We start from the raw sequence: 25,224 nt of genomic DNA, 5'->3' as shown, positions 1-25,224 counted from the left end.
TTTCTCTAGAGCCTTATGGAGGTAAGAAATATTGGCATATAAAAAGTGCCCCCTGCAAAAGGGGTTCGTTTTCACAGTACGATTCACAGTACCCGCAAGGCACTGAGATGGGATGGGGCTACAGGATGTGAAGCCCCATCTCACGCCATTAGGCACAAGGAGGGAAGGGCGGGTCAGGAAAGGGAGACCATTGAAAGATGCAGCGGGGGGGAGGGGGAGGAAAAGAGGCAGATTTTGCTGACCGAGCTCAAGGGGTGTCATTCAGGTGCTTTCAAGGCAAGCCCTGAAACGCCTCATTCTTGGGGCTTCAGTCCCATAAGGAAGGATCCAGCAGTTTTGCCATGGAAGGATTCACGGAGGGTGAGAGGGAGAGGCACTGGAGGGGGCTGTTCGGCAACACAAGTCCCTGCACGGGGCCATCACCTCAGAGCACGGCCCACCACTGGAGGCCTTTCCCTAGCATGGAACAAAAGCACCAAAGTCTCCCACGTTCCCAATTTGGTTCGAGTCTTTCCCAGGTGAAGTGGCTGCTGGGCTCCCAGGCCAGCAGCTGCAACTGGGGATTATGGCTTTTCAATGTGGGGTGACAGATCTGTCCCATGTTGGCCGGACGAAATGCAAACCAGGTCAGTTCAGCTCCACTCCTTCCCACATCCAGCAGTGACCAACCAGGGCAGCTCCCCCCCCTTGTTCCCAAAATAACAGCACCTGCCCAGCACCCTGCACCAGCGCTAAGGGACAGACTGTGGCTCTGAGGCAGGCCTAGCCCTGAGTGAACATCCTGCATGGCTTTAGACAGCCGAGAAGAGGACTGGGGCACTTAACAGCAATGTCGCCCCTCTCCGTTGCACCCTGATTTGAAGTCACTTTCCCAGTCACTGAGAAAATCCACCTGGTGCCAACTTTCCATGTTAAAACCTCTGCCCCATCCTGCCCTGTCTCCAGGCTGAGGGGTCAGTGCAAAACCTGGTCCAGGTCATACTTCTCGCAGAACTTGCTGGTGAAGGGCAGGCAGGTGAGATACTCGATCCAGTGCCAGTTGATGGGGTAGACGTAGAGCCAGATCACCAGGGACGCAAAGAGACCCACAAAGACCAGCATGGAGACAATGATCATGGCCCGCTTGCGGTACTTGTCCCCGGTGCCAAAGGTGATGTAGGGGAGGAAGGCAAAGGACAGCAGGAGGCCGCTGAGGAAGCCGAAGATGTGGGCGATATTGTCGATCCAAGGCAGGAGGCCGCACAGAAACAGAAAGAGGACGATCCCAAAGAGGTTCAGAAAAGCCTTCCAGGGCTTCTCTAGGATCTGCCAGCTTTGAAAGAGCTCCACAAAGAGGCAGGCCAGCAAGCCAAACTGGGATCCAGCAGGGCCAACCTGAGGGAGATAAAGATGGGAGTTACAGTGGGTCCCACTCAAACTTAATTCAGTTACAGGAGTAAAAGCAATGTGGTCCAGTGGTTAGGGCACCATGGGAATCAGGAGAACCAGACTCTATTCCCTGCTCCGCCACTGACTTGCTGGATGACCTTGGGCAAGTCACTGCTCTCTTGGTGCCTCTCTTTCCACTCCCGGGCTTTGTCTGCTAGTGTGTAGACAGAGGGCTGGGACTAGGTAAACCCCGGCAAGGGCTCATTCAACTATTTTGACACGTGCTGTCCTTCGTTTAAATCCTGAGGTGAAACAGCAATAAACTGCTCCCCTGTGGCCTGGGCTCTGTCTTGTCACTTGCTTTTGCTTTACCGCTAGAGACACCAAGTTAAAGACAAATATCCAGCTCAAGCCAATGGCGCTCCAGACAGCTTTTGGTGCATCCAGCTAGCACAGCGATCAGCTTTCCCAAGACACCTGTAATTTATCACAGGCAGCAAACAGCCACGGGAGGGTGAGTTGGATTCTGTTCTGGCTCCTGATTCATCCAAGGGCAGAACCTGTTACTGGTGCAGGTGGGTGAGACAGGAAGAGACCCAGCAAAGGGGACTGACCAGCATGCTCCCCCTACTCTGCACACCAGAGGGGTGGGGATGACAGAGGTGAAGCAGGGGAACAGCGAGGACGGGGAAGGAAGAATTAACCTAATGCTCCCATTGGCGGCTTGGGACAAGAGCCCTGGTGCCTGGGGCTGCTCAGACCTGCTGGGAAGTGGCCATAGAAAAGAAGAGTTCAGTACTCTGGTTTCCAGAGAAGTCAGTACTTTTGGTGACTCAGCAGCCATCCCCCAGCAAGCTCGGCCTCCATCCCGCCCCGCAGGCTAACTCAAACAATCACCCTGAGACCCAATCAAGGGGATTACGTGTGTGTGATCTGATGCAAAGCCCATCAGAATTCTGCTGACAGATTAGCCATCTGCCTGGTGCGTAAACCCGCAGGGTGCATGCACGCTCACGTGCGTGTACATGGGACGGCGTGGCACGTGCAAACCCTGCACATGAGACAGAAGTGGATTAGGGCCAGGCTGCACCCCCAGTGCATCAGGGAAGTAAAGGGGACACATGGGTCAGCCGCAACTCAGACTGAAAACTTTATTGGACTTTCTCTCTTTAATCAGGCTACTGTACCTAGGACTCCTGGATTATGACTGATGAGAGAAATCAAGGCCCGATCCCCACTAGCAAGGAGTCTGGAGAAAGATGAAGATTTGTGTGGTTTAGCTGAAATATGCCCTTTACTCACCTTGGACTAGTCTACACTCAATGTCGACTCCGGTTTTAAAAAGGAACCAGTTCTAAGCTATAACCCTAGGTGTTCACACCTTGGGCGACTGTCCCCATATGTATGCGCCAATGCAGTTCAGAGTTCAGGAAGCCCCCCCCACTCCCGACTGCCATGACCGAGTAGAAAGAATAAACTCCCCTGCCCCGGAGGGGCAGCTACACCTGGAAAGTCAGTGCCGAAGCAGATAGCTACAGAGCATCCTTAAAAACCATCATCCTCCGACTGTAAGCGCCTCCTCCAGCACCTAGCACAGTGGGGCCCCAATCCTGAACTGGGGCACTGGGCGCTGAGGCCTAGAGTTGGAGGTGCCAAGCACCCCCACCTCTCACTTGGCTGTAAAAGGACATGGCTCAGAGGGATGCTGCTGTCTCTTCTCCCCTTTACCCAGGGAGGGGCTTGGAGCCTAGAAGGTGTGGGTGGTTTTACCTGATCTCTATAGTAATCACCCCTTTCCTGTGGGGAAATGGGCAGACAGCTCGAAGGAAGGTACCTCTGAGTGGGCAAAAGGCTGTGCGGTGGCGAGACCCCCCACAGGTCGGGCAGTGGGGGGTGGAAGCAGCGAGGAGGAAGAATGAACGAAAGGCAGCAGCTGCCTTGCAGACTGGGGTCACTTATTAATCCCTCCAAAACCTCCCTTCTCAGCTCAGGTGCTAGAGCAATCGGTTTAAGCAGTCGAGAAAGCTGGACCGCTACCACCAATTCTCTCCCCGCTCTCTCCATCCTGCTGCGGTGGCTAATCCCGTTATCCATTTCCTTTGCATCACAGGCTACCGAGCCCACGTTCCGGGTCTGGGCCAGGAGCTCGGGGGCCAGGTTGCCTGTTACAAGCAGCCGACGGAGATGCCCTCTCAGCTCTTCCCTGAGCTGCTGGGTGGTGTGACGAGCAGCGTCAGTCACAGAAAGGGCAAAGGGTACGAGGGAAAACAGCTGCTGGCTGAATGCCCACGGGGGAGAATGTTAAATGAGCTCAGGCCACCAACCCGAGAGCAGCCCCACATCACACACTGTATGGAGGGTAGAATGGACCAGTGTACGTGGGACCTGCCACGCAGAGCCGCCAGGCAGTTCCCGCACACTAAGCCATTGCTGGGTCTCCAAGTTATTCCATGTGCTTCGGACTCGTAGCCTGAGCAGGGAGGCCAAGGCCTGACCTGGCTTTTTCACCCTCACAGCTGGTCCCCAGAGAAGGGGCAGCCTGAGGCCCATCGACAGGGCAGAGCGGGGCAGCTGGTGCACTTGGAGCCTGTGCTGTACCTGCTCTGTGGATAGCTAGAGGGCTTCAGCCCACAGGGACGTCAAACCAGCACCTTGCAGCCGCACTAAACAACGCTGTTAACGGTCACTCCCCCGCAAGGCCCTAGATCTCTGGCTGGGTACTTACACAGCCCCATCTCTCTGATCTTTGCCTCTGATGGCGAGAGTGCCGAAAGCTGGCAGGGCTAGAGAGACAGTGGCAAACCGCCCAGTCTCAGAGCACCCTTACCTCTGCTCGGTATGGAAGGAAGATGGCACTGGCCAGGTTGCCAGTGATGCCGCTGAGGATGAAGATGATTGAGATCCTATGCCAGCCTGCCAGTTTCTCCAAATCCCTGAGGACTGTCATCTGGAAGATCACGGATACCAGGCAGTGAACTATCCTATGGAAATACACACACAAATGCTTAGTCTGCAACCCCCTGCACCTATCCCATTCCCTCTCACCCCACTCCATCACCCACTCACAGCAGGGATTAGAGCTACTCAGGCTTCATCTAAATCAAAACCTAACTCATTTCCTACAAGTGGTGTCCCGGCAGAGGAGTCTGGATTGGCAGCTGCAGGAGGACGCTAGGGGACCGTTTGGGTGCAGGGACAGGCACATTTTCATTCTTGGAGGCTGGGTGGGGGAAATGCAGTTTCATGCTGTTCTTCATTAACCCTTTACCCATAGCATCTGTCACGTCAGGGAGTAACGAGAGAGTGGCTCAACCAATGGACATGCCACTGTCCAACCGCTAGTCGCATCCCTGGTCCAGGGCACTTCGTTTGATTGCGTGAACATCACTGGGCCTGCCAGAGGCAGAGGCAAAGCTGCAAAGGGAGGCTCTTGGACGAACGGAGGATCCCCACCCCACCCACCCTGCTTCTTACCCGGCGTGAAGGAAAAGGGACAGCCAGAGTCTGTAGAACTGATCCGGGATTTCTGGGTTCAGGAAGGGGAGGAGGCCACACACATCATCCAAGCAATGGACCTGAAACGGAAGGGAAAGCGCCACAGGGTGAAACGAGCAGTGCTGGCTCACAGCCACATCTGAGTCTTTAGGGAGAACGGAGGCTGGAGAGGAAAAGCACAGGCGATGCCGACTCATCGCAAAGCACGTTCTCAGGCTATTGATCAGGTCCAGCAAAGCAGCTTCGACATACATCGAAAACCCCACCATGAATGGGTCAGGTCAGAGGGGAGCGTGACTCCCACAAGTTAAGGGGCAAAGCACCAGGGCAGCATGGGTGCCCAGCACAGATACGGGGTGAGTGGACTTCTCTGGCACCCAAGCTGATTCCCAGGCAGTGCATTTTCCTGCCTGCTAGGTACTGCGATACCATTGCAGGCTGCTTCAGGGCCGGATGCTGCTTTATTGATCAGGCTCTTGTCATTCCCAGAGCACGCCCTCGTCCCTAGGATTGCTCTGCCCGGGACCAGCAAGAATCTACCCCTTTTTATTCCCAGCCACCACCGAGCTGTGTGCGGGCCCAGCTCTTCAAGGCAGCTGGCCCCCACCTCGCGGTCTCATGGAGATACACGGCCAGCCTGACCATTGGCCAACGCTCAAAGCATTCAGCTCAGGAAAGCACAGGCTGAGCGTTAGGGCCCCCCCCCCGCGCATCATTTCTCCAACCCAGCGGCCCCAGGCTTGGCTCACCTGCGAGCAGAGAGTTGCCCCCTCGTGGAAGTAGCCGTGCATGAACTCGCAGTATTCCCGCGTAGTGATCTCGCAGCTAGCGCAAAGGAGGACAAGGTGGGGTCACTTCATGCAGGGATCCCTTCCCCTTCACTCTTAAAGCCCAGATCCTTGTTTATTCTCCCATCCGCCCAGGGCTAAGATGGAGGAGTCTATCCAGGTTCAGTCTAGTCTAGCTGCATTTAAAGGGTTTGGCTGAAACTCTCAGCTCCCGGCTTGATGCACTGTGGCATTTTCTGCCTTTCCCAAGAAGGGCTCTCTGCCCATCACAGCAGACCTACAGGGGCCTTAAGTCAATGACTGGCCAACAATGGGTATGTCCCAGAAGGAAGCATCTTTTCCAAGAAAGATCCCAAGGAAGTTAACCGAAGAAGCAAACCCTCGTATGATAAGGCATAGCCCCAGGACACTGGTCTCCAAGGGCAGAGTAGTCCAATAGCAGTTTCCATGCACATGGACATCCTACATGTACCCAGAGGGATAACGACAGAGTCAGATATGCAAAGCCAGTGGGAATGAGCTTAACCCCACTGGGTCCAGAGCAGTTGTCTCAGATGAGCCCTTGGCTCTCTCCCCTCTCCTTTACCCGTGTAACACAAGACTAATGCGATGAGTAGAATAGGGAGCTTAGCCACTGGCATGGCAAGGTCCAGTCGCATCAGGAATGCTGCCTGGAGGAGCATGGGAGCAGCTTACCTGCCTTTGGTACCGATACAGCACGGTCTCCCTTTGATCTCACAGTCCAGGTGCAAAAAGCCTGTGTGGTTGTTTTTGGCTTGATAGGTGCAAATCTAAAAGGAAGAGTGAAGAACTGGTTAGAGAATGGGAGAGACGCACATACTGGTCCCTGCAGCTGAGGGCACAAGTGCTCATGGACAGCGGGCAAAGGGGAGTTCCACCACCCAGACCCAGCACGCTGGGGTATGCTACATCCAGGGCCTTCCTCTCTCCAAGCTAGCACTTCTCTGGTCACAAGGATTCCCCAGCTTAGCCAAAAGACACGTGCCTTTTATTTCTCTGCCTTTCTAGGCCAGGAGGCCCCTCCCAGAACGCTATGGGCATTTCCGGCGATGAACGGGAAGGGAAACAGCAAAATATTCCCTGGAGATTCCTTACCGGCCACTTGGTAATGTCATCTGGCCAGACGTGAGGCGGAGTGGAGGCCGGCTCCTCGCACGTCCTGTGGGAATGGAGCAATCAGTGAGGAAGGGTTCTGCTGGTGCACCCTTTGTCTGGGACCCTCTGACAGCCCAGAGCCTTTCGCTGACAGTCCTTGACGGGCACTCGTAGGGGTCTGGGTAGCTTCTCTCCCCTCCCACCTCAGTGCAGAGTCCCCACTTCATTCTCTTTGGTCTAGGAGTGTCAGACTTGTCCAGGCTGACTGCGGCAGTACAAGGAAGGGGACTGCGCGCTGCCTAACACAGACAGTTTAATGTGCTCTTGGGTGTACCGTGTCACATGCCCAGAGGCCCTGGTGACGTGCACACAAATGTAAACATCCAATAGGTAAATTCATCTCTCTTCCGTCTCACCATTAATTACGACAAACAGACAGACATGGTTACAGCACAAGACTGGCAGTCAGGACTTCTGGGTCCTACTTCTAGCTGATACCAACTTCCTGAGAGCGCTCAGGAAAGACTGTTTCAGTTAACGGTCTCTCCTTCCCTATCTTTAAAATAGAGCACGTGTGTTTGGAAAAGTGCTTTGAGATCCTCAGATGCAAGGTACCATGGGCATGAACATTCTCCCTTAGTACAACCCTTTTATAGTAGAGCTGGAAATACCGAACACAAGACCCACCCACCTCCACCCATGGTATATGGTTCTCAAGCCACCCTGCAGACATGGAGACATATCACGGCCTGCCTCCAATCCCTCATTCCTATTCAACAACCCATCCTGTCCTGTTCCCTCCACTTTCCCGGGAAAGGTGCCCATACCTGGGATCCTGATGGCATACAGCCCCGGACATTCGCTTCCAGCTGGAATTGCCAAGGATCGTCGGGGAGTTAGAGTCTGGCCACTTTGTGAAAGTAGCTAACGTCTCCTGCAGTTCCAGAGAACGGGAATTTGGAGAGTGGGGTTTTTTAGTTGTTAAACAGATACACAAATTTGATGTGTTCAAACCAGCTTATTCAAACGTGGGTCTATTCAGTCAGACCTCACAATCCTCTCTGCACTACCAAACACCCACCCGCCTGGGCTGAAGAGCCATCCTGGCATCATATATCGCCTCCTGGATGGCTGTTTTAGTGAGATGCTTCCTGTCCTCTGGGTGAGCTCCCCCTAATTCCCTTTCCCCTACCCTGTAGCTGATAGCTATCACAACATTAAAAAGACTCACATTGGGAAAAAACCATTGAATTAAAAATCAATTTGTTTTATTTAGGATGTTCTCTAAAAAGTGAGAGAAAGAAATCAGATGCAAGAAATCACCCTTAAGCATTGCACAAGTCTTAGAATCCGTGGCAGCACCCCCTAGTCATAATTCATGTTATTTAAATGGCAGCGATACAGTGTTTAATTTCTTGCATGTGTCATTCACGACTTTGTTGCCAGCGTTCGACCCCAACACAAACCTGCTTAGCACATTAGCTGCTGTCCATCCAGTGGGCCAACTTGAAGAAAACATCTTCAGAGAGCAACTGAATTTGCCTCCCCGGGTGGCATAGCAACGTGACATGACACCCAAATGAGCAGAGCCCCGCACACTGCCAGTTGCTGTGCAAGACCACCAGTATGCATGTAGATGCACAAGGTTTCAAGTCATCTCTGCAGCATGCAGCCAGGAAGAGCAGTACCAGGTGCAGAGTTGGTCAGAAGGACCACCTGCTGCTCTCTCATCGTGCCTGGTGCAGCGAACATGGAAGATTCCATGAAAAGAGTAACCCAGCACACAAATGGGTACAGGAATTAAGAAATAAGTGATGTGGGTTAATAATTAGAAGCACGATTAGAGGGGATCTAAAATGCCACATACTAGGCAGGTATTAATCTTGCAGTGATCATGGAAAGTGATTCAATATGGTGCATGTCCCGCTAGCTGCATAAAGCAGGGGTATGAAACATCCAGTCTAGTTTCTTAGTTTTCAGGTTCATCAGGTCCCTGAGATGGCGTGAACTGAATCAGAACTTCCCATCTGAGGAGCTCCTCTTAAGTTTCCTTCCATTTGTCTCTCTAGTAGTCTCCGCAGTGTTAATACGCAGAAGCATAAGAATAAGGCAAGTACAGTGGGCTTCCTGCATTGTTCATACTTAAGAGTCTTAGCTTGCGGAGAGCATTAGGCACAAAGATGGAAGGAAATGCAAATGGTGCCCATCAGAAGGGAGGTCCTGATTCCTAACAACACTCACTTATAACGAGACAAGGCCAGAGGTCAGCACCACTTTACACTCAAACCCCACCTTACCTCACCACTCTCTTGGTTCTTCGCTAGCGGGTATCTTTCCTGGTTCCTTCCCTGACCTCATCACAGCAAGAAGTCAGTCTTCCCCCTCCCCCGCACTGTACCCACCCCAAAGCCCTGCCTGCATTAGTCTTGCAGCTCTCCTTGGGATTCCTGGAGGTTTCCTGGTCCCGTAGGCGCTAGGCAGCCGAGCGCACTCACCGAACAGTCTTTTCGCTGAGTCTGGATGCAGCCCGAGTTGTCGTTTTGGACGCAGCAGCCCGAGTTACGCTCCTGGTCCCTCTCTTTTTGAATGCGCTTCTCAACCTGCTGGTCCTTGCGGATGCAAGGGGAGAACTTGGCTCCCAGGTGGATCAGGTCGATCTGAAACGCAATACAATTTGATACAAGCCATTTTTTGTGCCATTAAAGTGCTGTGTGTTATGCAGGAGTGGTGGTTTAAGGGAAAACTGGGGTACACTGCACCTTTGGGGCAGAGGAGCTGGGATTTCTGTGAGTAGCCAGTGTCAGGGGCTGGATCCCAGGGAAGTGCTTCCCAGGGACTTGGGTGCACCTGCTGTTATCCTGCAAGGCAGATGGGGCTGGGATAGCCTCGAGGAGAGCACTCGAGTGGCTGAAAGTCTGGTGGGGTGAGGAGCTAACACCCAGGCAAGACTAGGGGGTAACAAGGTGGCTCTCAGTCCAGGGTACCCCAAGAACTGTCACAGTCTATAGCACTCAGTGGGCTGAGCCACATCACAACAAGTTACCAGCAACACAGATGGGAGTTGAGAGAGAACCCAGAGATGGAACAGCACGGGGCTGCAATAGGTCAGGCCTGACCTGCTAGATAAAACGGTGTGCAGGGGACGTTTGGACAGCAGCTGTCAGAACCTCGCTTCTCCTTCCCTCTGCACCAAAGTGTAAATTCCTCTGTCTCCTGCAGGGCAAAGGAGGAGAGGGAAAAAAACAACCTAGACATGTCCCTTACCGAGCCCGGGCCAATCCAGAAGTTCTCCTGCTGGATGTACTTCACACTCTCATACACACCTTTGTTCCTCAGCACCTGCCAAGTGGGCACAATGTTTAAAAGTCACACGGTGTAATTCACAGCAAAAAGCACCCCAAGGTTTAACAAGATGGATTTTTCCAACTGCCAGCCCTGCAAACTCAGCCTGGGATCCAAGAGTCAGGTTGGCTTCTCTTTGGCTCATAGAACAGTGAAGGTTCTTAACGACACATGAGCTTTCATTGTGTTGCCCAGGTGTAATTTAGAGAATAACTTGGCCTGCAAGGGAAGACCAGCTTCATTTCAAGTCTTTCTACTTGTGCAGCCTCACCTCATGATCATTATTAGATTTTAGCCTCTCAGCACCCCTCTGAGGTAGGGCAGTGCTACCTCATTTTACAGAAGGAGAAACAGACGATCAAGTAACTTGCCCAAGGTCACACAGGAAGACAGTGGCAGGGCTGGGAATTTGACTCATGTCTCCCAAGTCCCAGTCCAGTGCTTTATCCACTGGCCCATCCTTGCTACCAAGATCCCAGGATGGATTTCAGGGCGATCAGGGAGGGGGAAAGACGTTCCTGTTGCTCACAAACTGAGCACGTTTGATATGGAGTCACAAAGACGCTAAACATGGTAACCCATCACTCCCAAGGCCATTTAAAACCCAAAGAAATCCAAGTCTGTCTGTACATGTACTACCACCCACTGGACAAGGAGCTGCTTTTTCCAGACTGTGAGGTTAAGAGGAGAAAATAGATTACAGGAAAGAATAAGTGTTGGCCATCTTCCCAGGAAACTTAATTCCTGCCTTCCTTTCAGTGCCTGGGTACCTAGGAGAGAAAGGGAGCCACCTGGCTAACTGTACGCATAGAGAGATGCTGGAGAATTAAGCCTGCATGGGATAATCCCCATTTTGCTGGCATTCAGCAGAGCTGGGGCAACAGACTTGCTTTAAATCAGCTACTGGAGTCCTGGTATTGGAGACAGGATTCCCCAGAGAGACAAGCAGTGCCAGAGGTGTCATTAGCCCAAGGGACCCGATAGGCTAGACAGCACCAAGACCCTAAAATGGGCACAGCCAGTATCGATGAAACTTACTAACTCCGCCGTCACGTGCTGGGCAAACCCGATTGGCGCGATGCCATACGTGCAGATAACCAGCAGAGTGATGATGATATGGACGAAGGTGAGCCAATAGGTGAAATACGGCCTGGGGAGGGGAAGGGAAACACAAACAAGGGTCACTCGTCACAGACTGAGCAGCTCCGTCCCTGCCAGCCTTCACTCGCGTTAAACCAGCAGGCTGGAGATGCCCACATCCGACACAGCGGGGACATGGCAGGGCAGATGTAGAAGGGGATCAGGACGGGGATACGCAGGTTGGGTTCGGAGGCGCATTGGCCGAGCTGCTGTTGGGATTGCCTTAGTTAGCATTTCACAACCCCAGTGCAAGGCATATTTTACATCCATGACCACTAAAATGGAAGTCAAGTCATCAGAGCCCTTTCCCTGACCACCCCACTCTCCAACGCAGCTCCTCGTCTGGGAGGATATCTGCTGAGATGAGGGGCCCGCAAAGGCACTGGAACTTAAGCGAATAGAGCTCCCCTGCTGTGTATGTTTGGAACCACTGAGTGTGGGCCCCGATCCTGATCTCGCTCCCCTGGCGTCAATCAGGAGTAACTCCACGCCAGCCAACATCAAGAACCAGGCCCAGCGTTTACATACGGGGCAGCACTAGGATCCAGCATCAGCCCGGCCCATTATAACCGCATCCCCCCCATCCAGCCGGAGCTCGGCCCTCACCTGTGACTGTCTGTGTTCTCCAGCTGAGACTGGACTACGCTGCTGATGCTCCGGCGGTACGTCCTGTTCAGCCACTTGCCCACCACCCCCAGCCCGTAGTATCGCTTCTTGCGGTCAAAGGCGAAGTGCTTCACTTTGGAAGCGATCCGCTTGCCTCTCTTAGGACCGGGGACTGCCGACACCGAGACCCCGACACCTTCCTTCCTGCAGCGAGAAGCATTTCATTCAATTCCCTTCAAAGAGGTGGAGTTAAATGCTTTACTCCCTTTCATGCAAGGCCTCATCACAGCATGGCCAGTGGTGCCAGAAGTGAAAGGAGTTGCCAGGGAAAGGGATGGGGCCAAGTCCCTGCTGGATATCTAGCCCAGCTCCCCACCCCAGCACCATTCAGTGCAATGGGCCAGCTCAGAAGCTACCTAGGAACAGAATATCCAGGACAGCACATGTCCAGTCTCAGGGGCACCAGGCAAATCTCTGCGGCACAGCCCCGAACCAGAACCGATACTCACAGAACAGGTTGCTCCACCTCAGAGGATCGGGCGCCGTCCAGAGGAGGAAGCCCTTGGAAGTAAGCGGCTGAGAGGGGTGGCGATTCGAACACTTCGTCCGGCATGGAATACATCTCCTCGTGCGCATCTATCTGTGAGGGACACAGCAGAGACACACGGGTGATGGCCTAGCTCAGACAGAGAAGTGATCCAGATGGTGCTCCAACCAGACTTGCTCCTGGCTTAGACCTGGCTTCAGGACAGGGCCATTGTGGGATGATGGGGGACGATCAACCATTAATTCTATGGAGAGATTTATGCTTAGCGCAGCATCGTGGTATCTGATCCTTGATTCACTGAGCACTAACAGGGTCTTACAAATCGGGCAAGGAAAAGCCATGGTTCCTGTCCCAAGAACTTACAGCAGATCTGGGTTCTGCAGCGCTGGAGACGCTCTATTACAATAATTTTTATTACAGTTGTGTCTAAGGACCAGCGGAGATTGAAGCTCCTTTGTGCTAGGTGCTGTACAAACAGTCCCAGCCTCGCACACCTTACAATCTAAATCAGACCGAAGGCCTGGGCCACGCTTAAAGCTTAAGCTGACTTTGCTACACCATTCAGGGGTATGAAAGTCTAGATCCCTGAGCGCCATAACTGTGCTGACCTAGCCCGTGGTGCAGATGTGGCTAGGTTGCTAGAGGGATTCTCTGGGCTGTGTCTACATGACAAGGCTGAGCCAGCATAGCTACCGCGCCAGAGCTACGCTGCTCTAGTCCCCGCAGCGTAGATGTGGCTGAGTGTTGCTGCTGTGGGATGGGACGTACGTAGGGAGAAACCAGTGACCATAATTAAGGTGCATTTCCCCCTTTGCTTGCGAATAGAGACTGTAGCCTCTGGGCCCCCTGCTACTCAAAACTGAACTCACTCCCAGCATATTAAGCAACCCCCCCCCCCAAAAAACAGTGAAAACAACAAGTTTAACAGAGTGTGATTGGGAGGGCGGGGGAATTATTCGGTGTTGGGCGATAGAAGGCAAGGTCAGTGTCCCAAGCAGTAAAAGCTCTCTGGGGCACGGGACCTGTAAGGTAACAGCCTGGGATGCCATACACCAGTGTCAGAAAGATTTAAAATAAAAGGGGGGAAGAGAGGGGAAATTTACACTGGGTGTAAATCAAAATCTCACAGCTAGGGAAGTGAAGCCCCAGTTTCCATCAACATGCACAGACTGGAGTCTCAGCAGAGCCAGTCCGGGGTCTCACATCACCAGCCCCAGGGGGTCCAAGACCCGGTGACTCGGCCTCAAGGAAAAGCCGCAGGGGAGAGGGGGTGAAGCTAGGAGACCATGGAACCATGCTTGCCTTACTGAAGAATGAGGAGTCCAGCGTATCTGCAGCATCCACCATGTCCTCATCCGGGATGCTGGGATACAGGAAGCTCCGCTTGTTGCCTCTCTGTTTCGATGCCGAGGGCTCCAAAACTGAACGTCCCTTTCATGGAGGAAAAGGCAAAACACTGGGTGATGAAATGCACTAGTAAAGCTGTACCTTGCCAAACTATAGCAGGGGACCAGGAGGCAGTTTTGGGGCTGAAGGCCAAGCGCATTAACCTGATGGCCGGGAATCTGCACACAGATTTCCCAAAGAAGGAAGCCGTCAGCATTTCAGATCTCTGTTGGGGAGGTTTGCAGAGTGTTGCATGCACCTCCGCCAGCACCCAGCAGTACATAAGCAATGATGGTTCCATAACATGCCTCAGAATCCCAATTATGCACCAGCCACACAAACACCTTCATCGTTGGATCAGAGATTAGAACACGCAGTAAAAAGGCAAGTGCAGCCATCACACTCCAGCCTCGAGGTAAAAACAACAAGTGTGTGTCCTGCCCACACTAGAACTCTCAGTCACAGAGTCAGAAAAATGTGGGGCTGGAATGGACCTCCAGAGTCACCAGGTCCAGCCACCTGTGCTGAAGCAGCACCAAGCAAACTGAGACCATCCATGAACAGTGTTTGTCCAACCTGTTCTTGAAAACCTCCAGTGATGGGGATTTCACAACCTCCCTTGGAAGCCTGTTCCAGAGCTTAACTGCCTTGCTGCATATTAATGTACATGAACATGTTAAAAAACATAGCTCAAAATGCCAGTGTCGCCAAACTCGATGGTTAGAGCTAATCAAAACTGGCCTTTCCATCCTGCAGAAAATTTAGAGAGATTCTGAAATCTGGTTTTATCCGAAATCGGGCCCAAAAGTTAAAATCTCCAAATTTGTCTAAACATTTTGGCCTTCTCAAAATGTAACATTCTCCATCATGGCCCCTTAAAATGTCAGTGAAAACACCACATTCCAGTAAAGTGTTGTGATTTTGTCAAATTAGCATGGTCTGATGGAAAACTCTTTTGTCAGAAAATTTTCAACCACCTCTGTCTACAAGGTGAGCCACATCTGGCTCATATTGCCTGTGAAACCAGGTTATTCTCTAGTACAGAGCAGGTCTGCTAATGGGCCCCAGCAGAAACTCACCCATGACTAGGTTTTAATGCAATGAAATCAGAAAAATCTTCACATGTTAAGGGTTGCCATTCAACGCTGATTTGCTTAAAACAGTTCATTGTTCACTCAAACCATTTAACTTCTTAACTAAAATTCCACTTAAAATAAAGCACTGCAATATGTCAATTGACATTGCGTATGTTGTCCAAACAAAACATTTTGCAAAAGTATCAAAACAAAAATTTTGGGGTCTGCAAAATGTCCCAGAATGCAATGGCAAATGGTCTTGCATTAAGTGTCGTGGGGGAAAAAATGACTGCATTTGCAGAGCCCTGGGAGAACCTTAGTAAGGGCTCCAGTTCAGATCTTGAGAACACACAAGGGACAGGACATAAGGGTGCTCTGGACGAGTCTCTGAGGAAGGTTCACTAGGCAGCAGCTCAGCTGGGAACGCATTCACAAGCAGAACTCACTTTGAGGATAGCCGCAGCTGCCCTGAAGCTCATGTGGGCGACAGACTCCCGCTTCCTACGGGGCAAACGGGTGTAGCCCGACCGCACGCTGGTGAAGGAGGTCAGGGAGAGGACTCCAGGCGTCTGGGGTGGTAGAACAGGGTGAGGGGTCCGAGGACGATCGACTTCATCCGGATGCCGGAATGGACGGCCTCTGGCCAAAGGGTCTACGATCTTAGAGTCACATGGACAGAGAGGCAGAAGTTAGTGAACTAGGTTCGGTTTTCAGCTCCGTGTGCACATGAATGTAAGAGAGAAAAGGGAGACACAAAGATACGCATTATGCAAGTGAACCCTGTTGTGAGTGGGTTTTCTGCCAGGACTGAACCCTAGGGTTACCATACGTCCGGTTTTTCCCGGACATGTCCGGCTTTTTGGTAATCAAACCCCCGTCCGGGGGGAATTTCCAAAAAGCCGAACATGTCCGGGAAAAATACTCCCAGCTTCCGGCATCCCTGGCTTACCTTAGAGCGGGCTCCAGCGGCTGCTGTGCTCCCTGACTCTGTAAGAGCCGAGCTGCCCGAGCGCTACCGGCTTCGGGCAGCCCCCATGCCTCTGGACCCTGCGCTGCCGGCCGGGCACTTCCGCTCCGGGGGCGCAGGGTCCGGAGGCATGGGGGCTGCCCGAAGCCGGTAGCGCTCGGGCAGCTCAGCTCTTACAGAGCCGAGGAGTCAGGGAGCACCACGCAGCAGCTGCCGCTGGAGCCTGGGAGGGGAAGTGCCCGGCCGGGGGTGCAGGGTCCGGAGGTCTGGGGCTGCCCGAAGCCGGTAGCGCTCGGGCAGCTGTTTCATGGCTGGGAGGGAGGAGGGGGAATGCAGGCGCTCAGGGGAGGGGGCGGGGAAGGGGCGGAGTTGGGGCAGGGGCGGGGCCAGGGCCCTGTGGAGTGTCCTCTTTTTTTAATTTTTAAATATGGTAACCCTACTGAACCCAGAACCTCTGGATCTAAAAGTCTGAGTTTCTACTGCCTGAGCCATAAGACCAGGTCCCATACAATAGGGCTATTCTATGCTCAGACAGCATTTCTGGGAATCCTTTGCTGAAGTGATCTCCAACAGTCTGATCTGAAGACACCTGCTCCCCTGCACGCTAGACCAGAGAGGCAGGCTCAGACTAGGAATCCCCATTTCAATCATTTAAAGTGAGCGCTAAGACAGGAGAAACCTCTTGTGGCACGATGCCCCATATTCTTCATAGAGTTATTGTTATGATATGAATATGGCATAACTAAGGTATGTTTTATGCAAGATGGGTCATGTGCAATGTCATTGGAAAGATGATGATTTACTGAATGTGATGATCCTATCTGCATGAATCATTTCTGTATCTGAAGTTAAGAACGTTGACTATGTATCAATTGCAAAAAAGTGTTTGCAATCAGTCTGGCTGGTTCGTCAATAAACCATTAGGGAGAACAATAGGTCTTTGAAGATGCTAATCTCCCACCTTCCTGGGATGCTGCTTTGACACTGCAGGGTCACGTGATCATGTCACCCTGGTACTGGACACCATCTTGGACGGCTGTATTTTTCCACTGGTAGGGTGTGGGGGTCAAACTGGGAAACAAAGGATTCCCACCATATGTAAAACCTTTTTAAGGCTGAGGAATGAGTTAATCAGGGTTAGTTCTTCACTGAATCCCTACCCAAGATGACTGCTAAAAACACCTAAGACTGAGCTGAACCCAGGCTAAAGGGTGTCTGGTCTGTGAAAGGAATATCTGGAATTCTAAGCTGCAAGCAAAAGAAGTTTGTCTTCAAGAATCTCTGAAACCTGCTTAAAGCAACATTTAGGGTGAGAAATTACTACTTGTAGCCAGTTTCTTTAGTGTCTTGAGCTTAGTTTGCATGTTTGCTTTATTTGCTCAGTAATCTACTTTGATTGGTTTGCTATCTCTTATAATCACTTCAAATCTATCCTTTGTAGTTAATAAACTGGTTTTGTTTTCTAAAACCCAGTTTGTGCAATTCATAACGGGGAGGGGGAGAGCATATATTCCTCCACATTGAGGGAGGCGGCAATTTTCATGAGCTTACGCTGTACAGATTTCTGCGCAGCACAAGACAATACAATTTGGGATTTACATTGCAAAGGGGTTGTGCACTTGAGTACTGGGCAATCCCTGAGCAGTCTTCCCACACAGAGCTGATCTCAGTGTCTGTGTCTTTCTGCAGTTGGGTGTGGCCCTACCTGGGTGTGTGCCAGAGGAGACTTGAGGGCCTGGCACAGGACAGGGTGAGGGAGCCCAGGCTGGTGGAACGGGCAGGCTCAGTGGGACCCCAGTACATCAGGTGGCACCCCGGTGTGTGTGTGGGGGTAACCCGTCACACCCCTGAGAGTTTTACCTTGGGCAGCTTGCATGGCTTCGGTGACTCGGTGCCTTGGAAGGAGGGCACCTCCTGACTGGGTAGCTCCATGTCTCGGTAGGGGGCCTTGAGCTTGCCATATCGCATGCTGCAGTGCTGCCGGCTCTTGCGTTGCCAGTGCTCCCGCTTTCCCTCCCAGTCACTGCTGACACCAAACCACTGGGCTGTCCCCCTGCAGAAGCAAGCGTTGAGAGAAACATAGTGCCCACCTCTGCTGGAGGAATGTAAAGGCCGCTGTGCAAAGGGACTAAGTCCACACGACAGAGAACATGGCAAGTCGTTTAAATACAGAATTGGAGTGCAAAATAGTATCTGACATAGACCATCTCTGGGCTGTTTACACCATCCACCTCTCAGACACCACCACTACCACCTCCAGAGCTGTAAGCAACTTCGGATATTGTCCACACTGCATCTGGGGTGTGTGATTGCACCTGGAGCCTGGTCTACAATATTAGAATTAGGTTGACATAAATCGCTTTGCAGTGCACCTCTTTATGCCAGTGTCTACACTCAAATGTGTCTCCGATTCATGTAAGTGCCCCATTATGACAATGTAGTAAAACCACCGTCCCACCGTCTCCCTCCACCTCCGAATGGCGTAGAGCCTTAATTGACTTACTTAGGTCAACACAGTGAGTGTAGATACTGCACGACCTGTGTCGATCCTAACCGATCCTCCAGCAGCTGTCCCACAATGCCCCATTCCCTGCAACAGTGACTGCTCTGGTCACAATTGTAAACTCCACTGTCCGGGGTTCAGAGACTGGAAGCCCACCACATTCCCTTTAAAAGCACTGCATATTTTTGAATTGACTTTTCCTGATTTCCCACCTGGATGAGCAAACCTAGTTGATCACCTTTGTTGGGTGCATCATGGATCCAGAGACTCAGTGCTACACCGCCAGCTTCGGAACATCCTCGGAGGACCCCTTCAGCGTGCCAGACCCCCAAGGGGTCTCTCTCTTCCTACAGGGTGAGCCATGTGGCCTCATTGCCTTCTACTGCTGAACCTCTGGGCTTCAGCACTGCAGCTTCACACTGTGAGCTCTGTTCAACGAGTCCAATCGAGACAGACCCCTGCTAGAGACTTGTCCACTCTGCAGATTTTAATACACCTCCCCAAGCATTTACAGGGACACACACAAAGGGGTATCAAAAACCAGTTGAGTTTATTAGTCAACTGCAGCACAGTGAAGTCCTTAGAGTAGCACAGAGAAAGGAAGGTTGAAGCATAGGCCGTTCTGGTTAGCCCAGAGCCCAGCCAAGCTGGGTGAACGCCATTATTCAGGCTCTGGTCTGACCTCCTGGGTCAGTTTCCAGATGAGAACCCCGACTCCTTCCAGCAGCCAGCTCTTACCCCCTCACCTCACACCTCTCCAGTCCTTTGTTCTCCAGCTGGGGAACATTGCTCAGCTTCCTTGAGGAGAGGTGGGGAAATCTGCCTCCTGCTGGGTCCTTGGTGGCTAGGGGTCAATGCCCTGGGTGATTGGATTTGTCATCCTCCTCTCGTATCCTCCATTGACGGGAGGTTGGTCTCAGCCAGTCTTTTTTAAAGGGCGCATTTCAAGCTCAGCCAGGCAGGCAGCATTAATACCCATGTCTCGGAGCCTGCCCTGAGAGCAAACAGTCCTTTTCCCCTCACCAGGTAACACCACAGCATATAGGGGAAACTGAGGCACACAAGGGATTCATAAAAATATTACAGAAAGTCCCACTTCATCACACAGTGTGCAGCTGCCCAGACGACCATTCCAACGCCATGCACACGAGGTAGTAGACAAGCTAGTGTGCCTGGAGTAGACAGGATCTCCCGGGCCTGTGGGGAGAAGAGACTGTGCAGGCAGAACTTTGGACCAGCCACAGACACGTGGACATCTACAAGCAGATTGCACGGGGAATGCAGGCGAAGAGTTCTGACGCAGACAGGGATCAGCAGCAGGACAGTGAGAAAGTGAAGGAACTTCGCCAGGGATACCACAAGGCTGGGGAGGGCAACAGTCAAGTTGGTGCTGCACCGGAGATCTGATGCTTTTACAATAAATTGTATGCCTTGCTCACCAGAGATCCCACCAGCACCTCACAGAATGCTGCCAATGCCTCCGAGGAGCCTGAGATGGCAATCCCTGTCATGGGGGGTGAGGGGACACAGCAGGGAACTCCAACCATGCTGCTAGCCAGGACCCGTTGAATACTCGGCTGGAGACTAGCCAGTCCCGCCATGTGAGCATGGATGAGCCCACGGATGAAGGGGAAAGGAACTTGGGGAAGTGCACGCATGCATTTTTCTTTACTACGTTTAAGTTTAAAGCTGGTGCCCGGCCCATGCCCAAGTTATCGACTTTTCGTTGTATGAGAAGAGGTAGCAGTACAACAAGCAGGGAAGAGCAGGCAGCTGCTTTTCATTCCTCTGCTGGGTTAAGCGGGAGGGGAGGATAGGAGCTGTTTATGAACACAGGGATGTCCCTGGAGATCGCGATGCAATGGTCAGGGAGGCAGTCCTCTCCCTAGCGTTTCTAGGCATGGCCGCAGGACACTTTCCCAGGCCATCTGGGAGGAGTCCCACTAGCACCACTGAAACAGGCCAGAGGCTCATGGGCTCAGGTGACTTTGGGACACCAAGAGCAGCTGGGCTCACTGGTCTATTGTGCCCCTTCCCAGTGAAATATATCAGACAAAAACCACCACTGCCTGTGAAAGCCAGTGCCAGTATTTACTGCCCTTGCCCTGTACTCAGACCCATGCTGAATAGGGGCTGAAATTCTGTAGCTTCATGAAACAGAAAATTCAACTCCTCGCCCCTGCAGGCCGTACTCACCATGGCTGGGGCGGGGCTGAGCTGAGGTGCTCCACAGCACAACCATCACCGGGCATTTCTCATGAAAAGGATTTATGGGAATAAGGGGAGGGAGTTTTGATGTTGGTTCTTCCCTTTCTGTTGTGACTGTAAATGTAATGATACATCGGTCTATTTTGACCTGGTGGCATTGAGGGGGTGACCCATCCACACACGTAGAATGCCTGGCCTTGTGGAGAAGAAAGAAGAGGACTAGGGAGGACACGTTCTGAGAGATCCTACAAGTCAATGCCGCATCCGCCCATGAACAAAGGGGGCTGGAGAGCCAACATGACCAACGGCATGGAGAAAGATAGAGAGGACAGGAAAAAGGCATGAGAGTCCCAGCAGGACAAGGAGCAGGAAATGCACCAGGACAGAATGGGTCTTCTCAGACAGCAAGCCCTTGGTGCACAGCTTCACAAGCCATGGGAGCAAAGAGGATAGGCTGCGTCGCACAGAATCACTACTGGCATTTCAACATCCGCCAGTTAGGAAAGAATGCCCCTGCCTGCAGCTTTTGGGAAAGTCCTGCGTTCTTAAAGAGGTGAGCATCATGCACCTTCCCTGACCAACCCACACGGATATTGGTGAAGCGTCCCTGGTGATCCACCAACACTTGCATCATCACGGAAAAGTAGCCCTTTCTGTTGCTGTGGGCTGGTGCCAAAATAGGGATACGAGTGCTGTCCATCACCCTACTGAAGCTCAGGAACCCCACTGCTGCAAATCCATCCACTAGCAGCCCCTGCATGTTGCCGAGAGTCTCAGTCCTGCGTAACAGGATACGATTCATGGGGCTATACACTTGCATGAGAGTGGTCCCCACTGTGAATTTCCCAATGCCAAAATGCTTTCCCATTGCAAACTTCCGGACTGTGGTCGCTGCTTGTTTCTCCACTGTCAATGCAGCTCTCATTCTGGGCTCCCTGCGCTGGAGGGCTGGGGAGAGCTCTGCACATGGATCCAGGAAGGTGGCCTCTCACATCCAAAGGTTCTGCCGCCACCGCTCGTCATTCCAAACGTGCATTACAGTGTGATCCCTGCGCTGCAATCACGCCCCCGATGGCAGCGTGGATGTGGCATTAAGGGTCTAAGAACACACACGGTGCATGCGACGTTCAAACTGTTCACACAACAAGTGAAAGGAGTTCTTTGATCCTAGCCTAGCCACTTCACCCACAGAAGCCTGCCATAGTTTAGCTCAGTTGGCAGCCTCTGCTCTGGAGGGGCCCAGGCCTGCAATAGCAGGGGATGCCAGAAATTCAGACCTCTTGGCGACATCGCTGGTACCTGCACCGCACTGGGAACAGGCTTGTTCGCTTGGTGCTGAAACAGAAGCACAAGTGAATGCGCCTGTGAAAGCCCCACGTAAATACTACGGAGAAACGGCCTCTTGCTTTTTGGCGCTGATCTGTGAAAAACACAAGTTTGAATTCTAATGGAGGAGACTGGCATTGTTCCTGGAACAGCGACCAGTCGGGCAAAACACAAACAGATGAAAACCCAACATGGGACCTGGTTAACTTATTTCAGCTTCCTGATTCTAACACACGCAGCTTTGACCTCCACGCCTGGTCCTGCAGCGCGTCGTCTGCAGCCAGGGCAGAGACCAGAAAAGCAGGGAGCCAAATCTGTTCAACTCCCCTCCCCACAGCCCAGCCCCAGGTGCTGCAGCGTCCGACACTTGGTGCCGTAACGCCCAGTGCTGCATGCTCCTTACTTGCGGATGCTCTGGGACAGGGAGGTCTGTCTGTGGAAGCCGGGACGTCTCTCCAACACGTTCTCATCCCTTTTCCCTCTGGGCTCCTGTAGGCTCACGCTCTTTTGATACACTGGGTTTTTCAGAGGCTGGAAGGGGAGCCAAGCCGTTAGGAGCAGAGCTGGGGAGGGGAACACATTTCTGTGTATAGCTGGGATCCCCCCCACAACCCACTGTTAAGGGAGGCGGGGGGGAGCAGAGCTGTCAGCCAAGAGACTGACCTACTTCTCACCAGGGCTCAACCCCCCTACGTACATGTTCGAGTTCGCGCAAGGCACGCCCTATGTTTGACCTTAAATTAAATTAAGAGCTTGACAGAAGGGTCCCACGTTCAGATGTGCTGCCAGCATGGGGAAGCAAGGAGCAGCTTCAAGAACTCCAATCCAAAACTGAGTCCCCCACCCCACCCGCCTACCCTTTGGCACATCCCAGGACCCTTAGACAGCTCCTGCTCCCAACCCTTGGCTGAAGGGATGAAGAGCAATGCTGTGGGGAGGGAGCCCCGTAAAGCCACTTCATAACGGGCAGCTAATTGGGGAACAACTAACCCCTTGGAGATGGGCTGTCAATGCACATCATCCTGAGCAACCAGATGGGCAGCAGCCTGGGAAACGGCAGCATTCAGGGCTGAATCTAATCAGAATGGGACAGGAGATGGGTGCTGGGCTGGGGCTCGACCATGCTCCCAGTGGAGCAGCATTCCCTAGTCCCTTACCACTGCTACAAAGAAAGCCCCTGCTCCCCCAACACACCCTCCTGGGTCACTGGGAACTAACAGGCATTGGGACATCGGGGATCCCCCTCTTACCACTTTTGGGTTGCTTTCCTCCTGTAGCTCCACCGGTGGGATGGTAATGGAGAGGTCAGGCGGCTTCCTGCTCTGCAGGCGGCTGCTGCTGGTGCTCGACCGGCTGCCCCCATTCTTATCGCTGGACGACATCTCAAACAGGAGGAGTTACTCAGGCTAAAGGGGGAGGAGAGGGGGGAAAAAAGAAGTTAGACCCTAGATTTCTTGGCCCGCACTGCTGATTGCACAGGGGAGGAGGTTGATCAGTCTCCTCTCTAGGGGGAAGGTGAGGTAATGGTCATTTCATGGATTTATCGCAGATACCCGCTAATGGGTCTGTGCACTGTGGAGACCCCCTGGAGGCACGTTAGTTCTTTAAGTGCTTGTTGCAAGGAGAGACATGCAGAATCCTTTCCTTTACCCACTTCCCAGAGGGCCAGTGGGAGCCCCTGCTCCTCAGCCATATGCTGCTAGAGAGATCAACATTTCACACTTCTACAGTGACTTCCATCCAAGGATCCTCAAGTGCTACCCAAAGATCACAACACGTCTGACTCGTGCACCATTATCCCCATGTAACAGACGGGGAAAAGCAAGCGGACTTGCCCAACGCAGCAATTCAGTGGCAGAGATAGGAACAAAAACCAAGATTCCCACCTCCTAGTCCCCTGGTCTAAGCTGTTCTTTATCATAACCATGCGGCAAATCTCCCACCACTAGTCCTATCAAGCGCTTTGACTTACGATGCTGCCCAGGAGGGTTGGACGTTGCAGCTCAACAAAGCAAAGACAAAGGCTTTGAAGAGGTTCGCCTCCAGCCCAAGGTGCTTGTGGAGTTAGAGACATGCCTGGCAACGTGAGCTGACGACTACGCACAGATTACAGTACACGCAGCTTGAACATAGCAGCAGGAAAGCCATCGGAAGTCACACCCACTCAAAGCAGACTTCCAGTTTTCAAAGAACTAACCTGGCGTGGGTCCAGAACTACGACCCCCACGTTAGGCAATTGCTCTGAGCTCAGTGGAAGGAGATGAAACCAAGAAAGGACACTGAAGCTGAATAGTAGAAACAGTTTCAGACCATGAGACCTATTTCCATTCTGGAATCGTCTCCGCACGGAAGCAGTGGGACTCTCCAGACATTGAAAGCAAGATTCCCACCAGAAAGTGTCCTGTAGAGAATGAGCCGGCGCACTCGTAGGGAAAGGGAGTGGATCATCAGAAGTCTTGGCCATCTCTGGTTTGTAAGGTATGTGGTTTGAGCATTGGCCTGCTAAACCCAGGGTTGTGAGTTCTATCCTTGAGGGGGCCACTTAGGGATCTGGGGCAAAAATCAGTACTTGGTCCTGCTAGTGAAGGCAGGGGGCTGGATGGACTCCATGACCTTTCAGGGTCCCTTCCAGTTCTATGAGATAGGTATATCTCCATAAAGGCCTGTGGACTAGTCAGTCAGGATAGGAGCGTGAGAGTGGTTACACCACGGTTCTATCTGGAGCAACCGAGTGTGAAAGAACATGATACATTATGGTCTCTCCTGCCCCAGTCTAGCTAAAATCACTCAGCCTAGCACTGGGGACATGGTGTGTGTGGGGCGCACAGTAGAAGTTCTTCCCAGCTCAACAGAAGCCTCAGCAAACTGGCTGGTGAAGGTCACTCACCTACCCTTCTCAAAGGAGGGGGGGGGGGAAGAAGAGGAAAGAAGGGTGGGCAGGAGAGAAAGCTCTACACCACCGCAGAATTTAGCCAGCCATCGCTTCAGCTTCCATTTACCATTTAATCCTGTTCCATGGCTGCTAAGTGTGTAGACACTCATGGAAGTGTGTGGACACTCTAACCCTACAGCAAAGGCAGCTAGGAGAGCATCTTCAGGAAGTCCCAAGGAGGAGAGCCCAGGTGTGGGTGCTACACTGGAGTGGTGGCCGAGTAGACAGCATCGTACCGGGCAGCCCATTCACATTCACTACAAACACAGGGATGGCACAACTCCCCATTAGCTGGGGTCAGTGCTGTCCCCTCCAGCTCTCTTCAGGTTCAGTCTGGGGAGACAAGAGAGCATTTCCCTCTGCAGAGGCTGTTCTCTGAAGGCAACATGACGGAAGCCCTTCAGTTCTGCAGTCAGCATCCCTT

At 52.5% G+C, this 25,224-nt stretch overlaps 1 protein-coding gene across 1 annotated transcript; it reads right to left on the bottom strand.

Moving 5' to 3' along the window:
* Positions 1–954: 954 nt before the first annotated feature.
* RHBDF2 (rhomboid 5 homolog 2) lies at positions 955–23,250 on the bottom strand. The gene is made up of 17 exons (XM_065415713.1): positions 23,122–23,250; positions 22,272–22,399; positions 17,692–17,884; positions 15,311–15,523; positions 13,696–13,833; positions 12,370–12,495; positions 11,856–12,055; positions 11,148–11,259; positions 10,032–10,106; positions 9,263–9,424; positions 7,595–7,701; positions 6,768–6,831; positions 6,348–6,442; positions 5,613–5,688; positions 4,843–4,943; positions 4,196–4,349; positions 955–1,374 (listed from the first exon to the last, which is right to left on the bottom strand). Exons 1-17 carry the CDS (start codon positions 23,248–23,250, stop codon positions 955–957), a joined length of 2,493 nt encoding a protein of 830 aa, XP_065271785.1.
* Between the last annotated feature and the right edge of the window lie 1,974 nt (positions 23,251–25,224).

This window comes from Emys orbicularis, chromosome 13 (genome assembly GCF_028017835.1).
Source record: "Emys orbicularis isolate rEmyOrb1 chromosome 13, rEmyOrb1.hap1, whole genome shotgun sequence".
Taxonomy (NCBI): Eukaryota; Metazoa; Chordata; order Testudines; family Emydidae; genus Emys; species Emys orbicularis.
This window is presented reverse-complemented; position numbering and strand designations above follow the sequence as displayed.

Excerpts from the sequence above, each read along its gene's own strand:
- RHBDF2 (XM_065415713.1), bottom strand. The coding sequence starts at position 23,250 with ATGTCGTCCAGCGATAAGAATGGGGGCAGCCGGTCGAGCACCAGCAGC. Across the intron at positions 22,400-23,121 it reads AGGAGGAAAGCAACCCAAAA|CCTCTGAAAAACCCAGTGTA; the intron begins GTGGTAAGAGGG and ends CTCCCCTTCCAG. Across the intron at positions 1,375-4,195 it reads TCCTTCCATACCGAGCAGAG|GTTGGCCCTGCTGGATCCCA; the intron begins GTAAGGGTGCTC and ends TATCTCCCTCAG.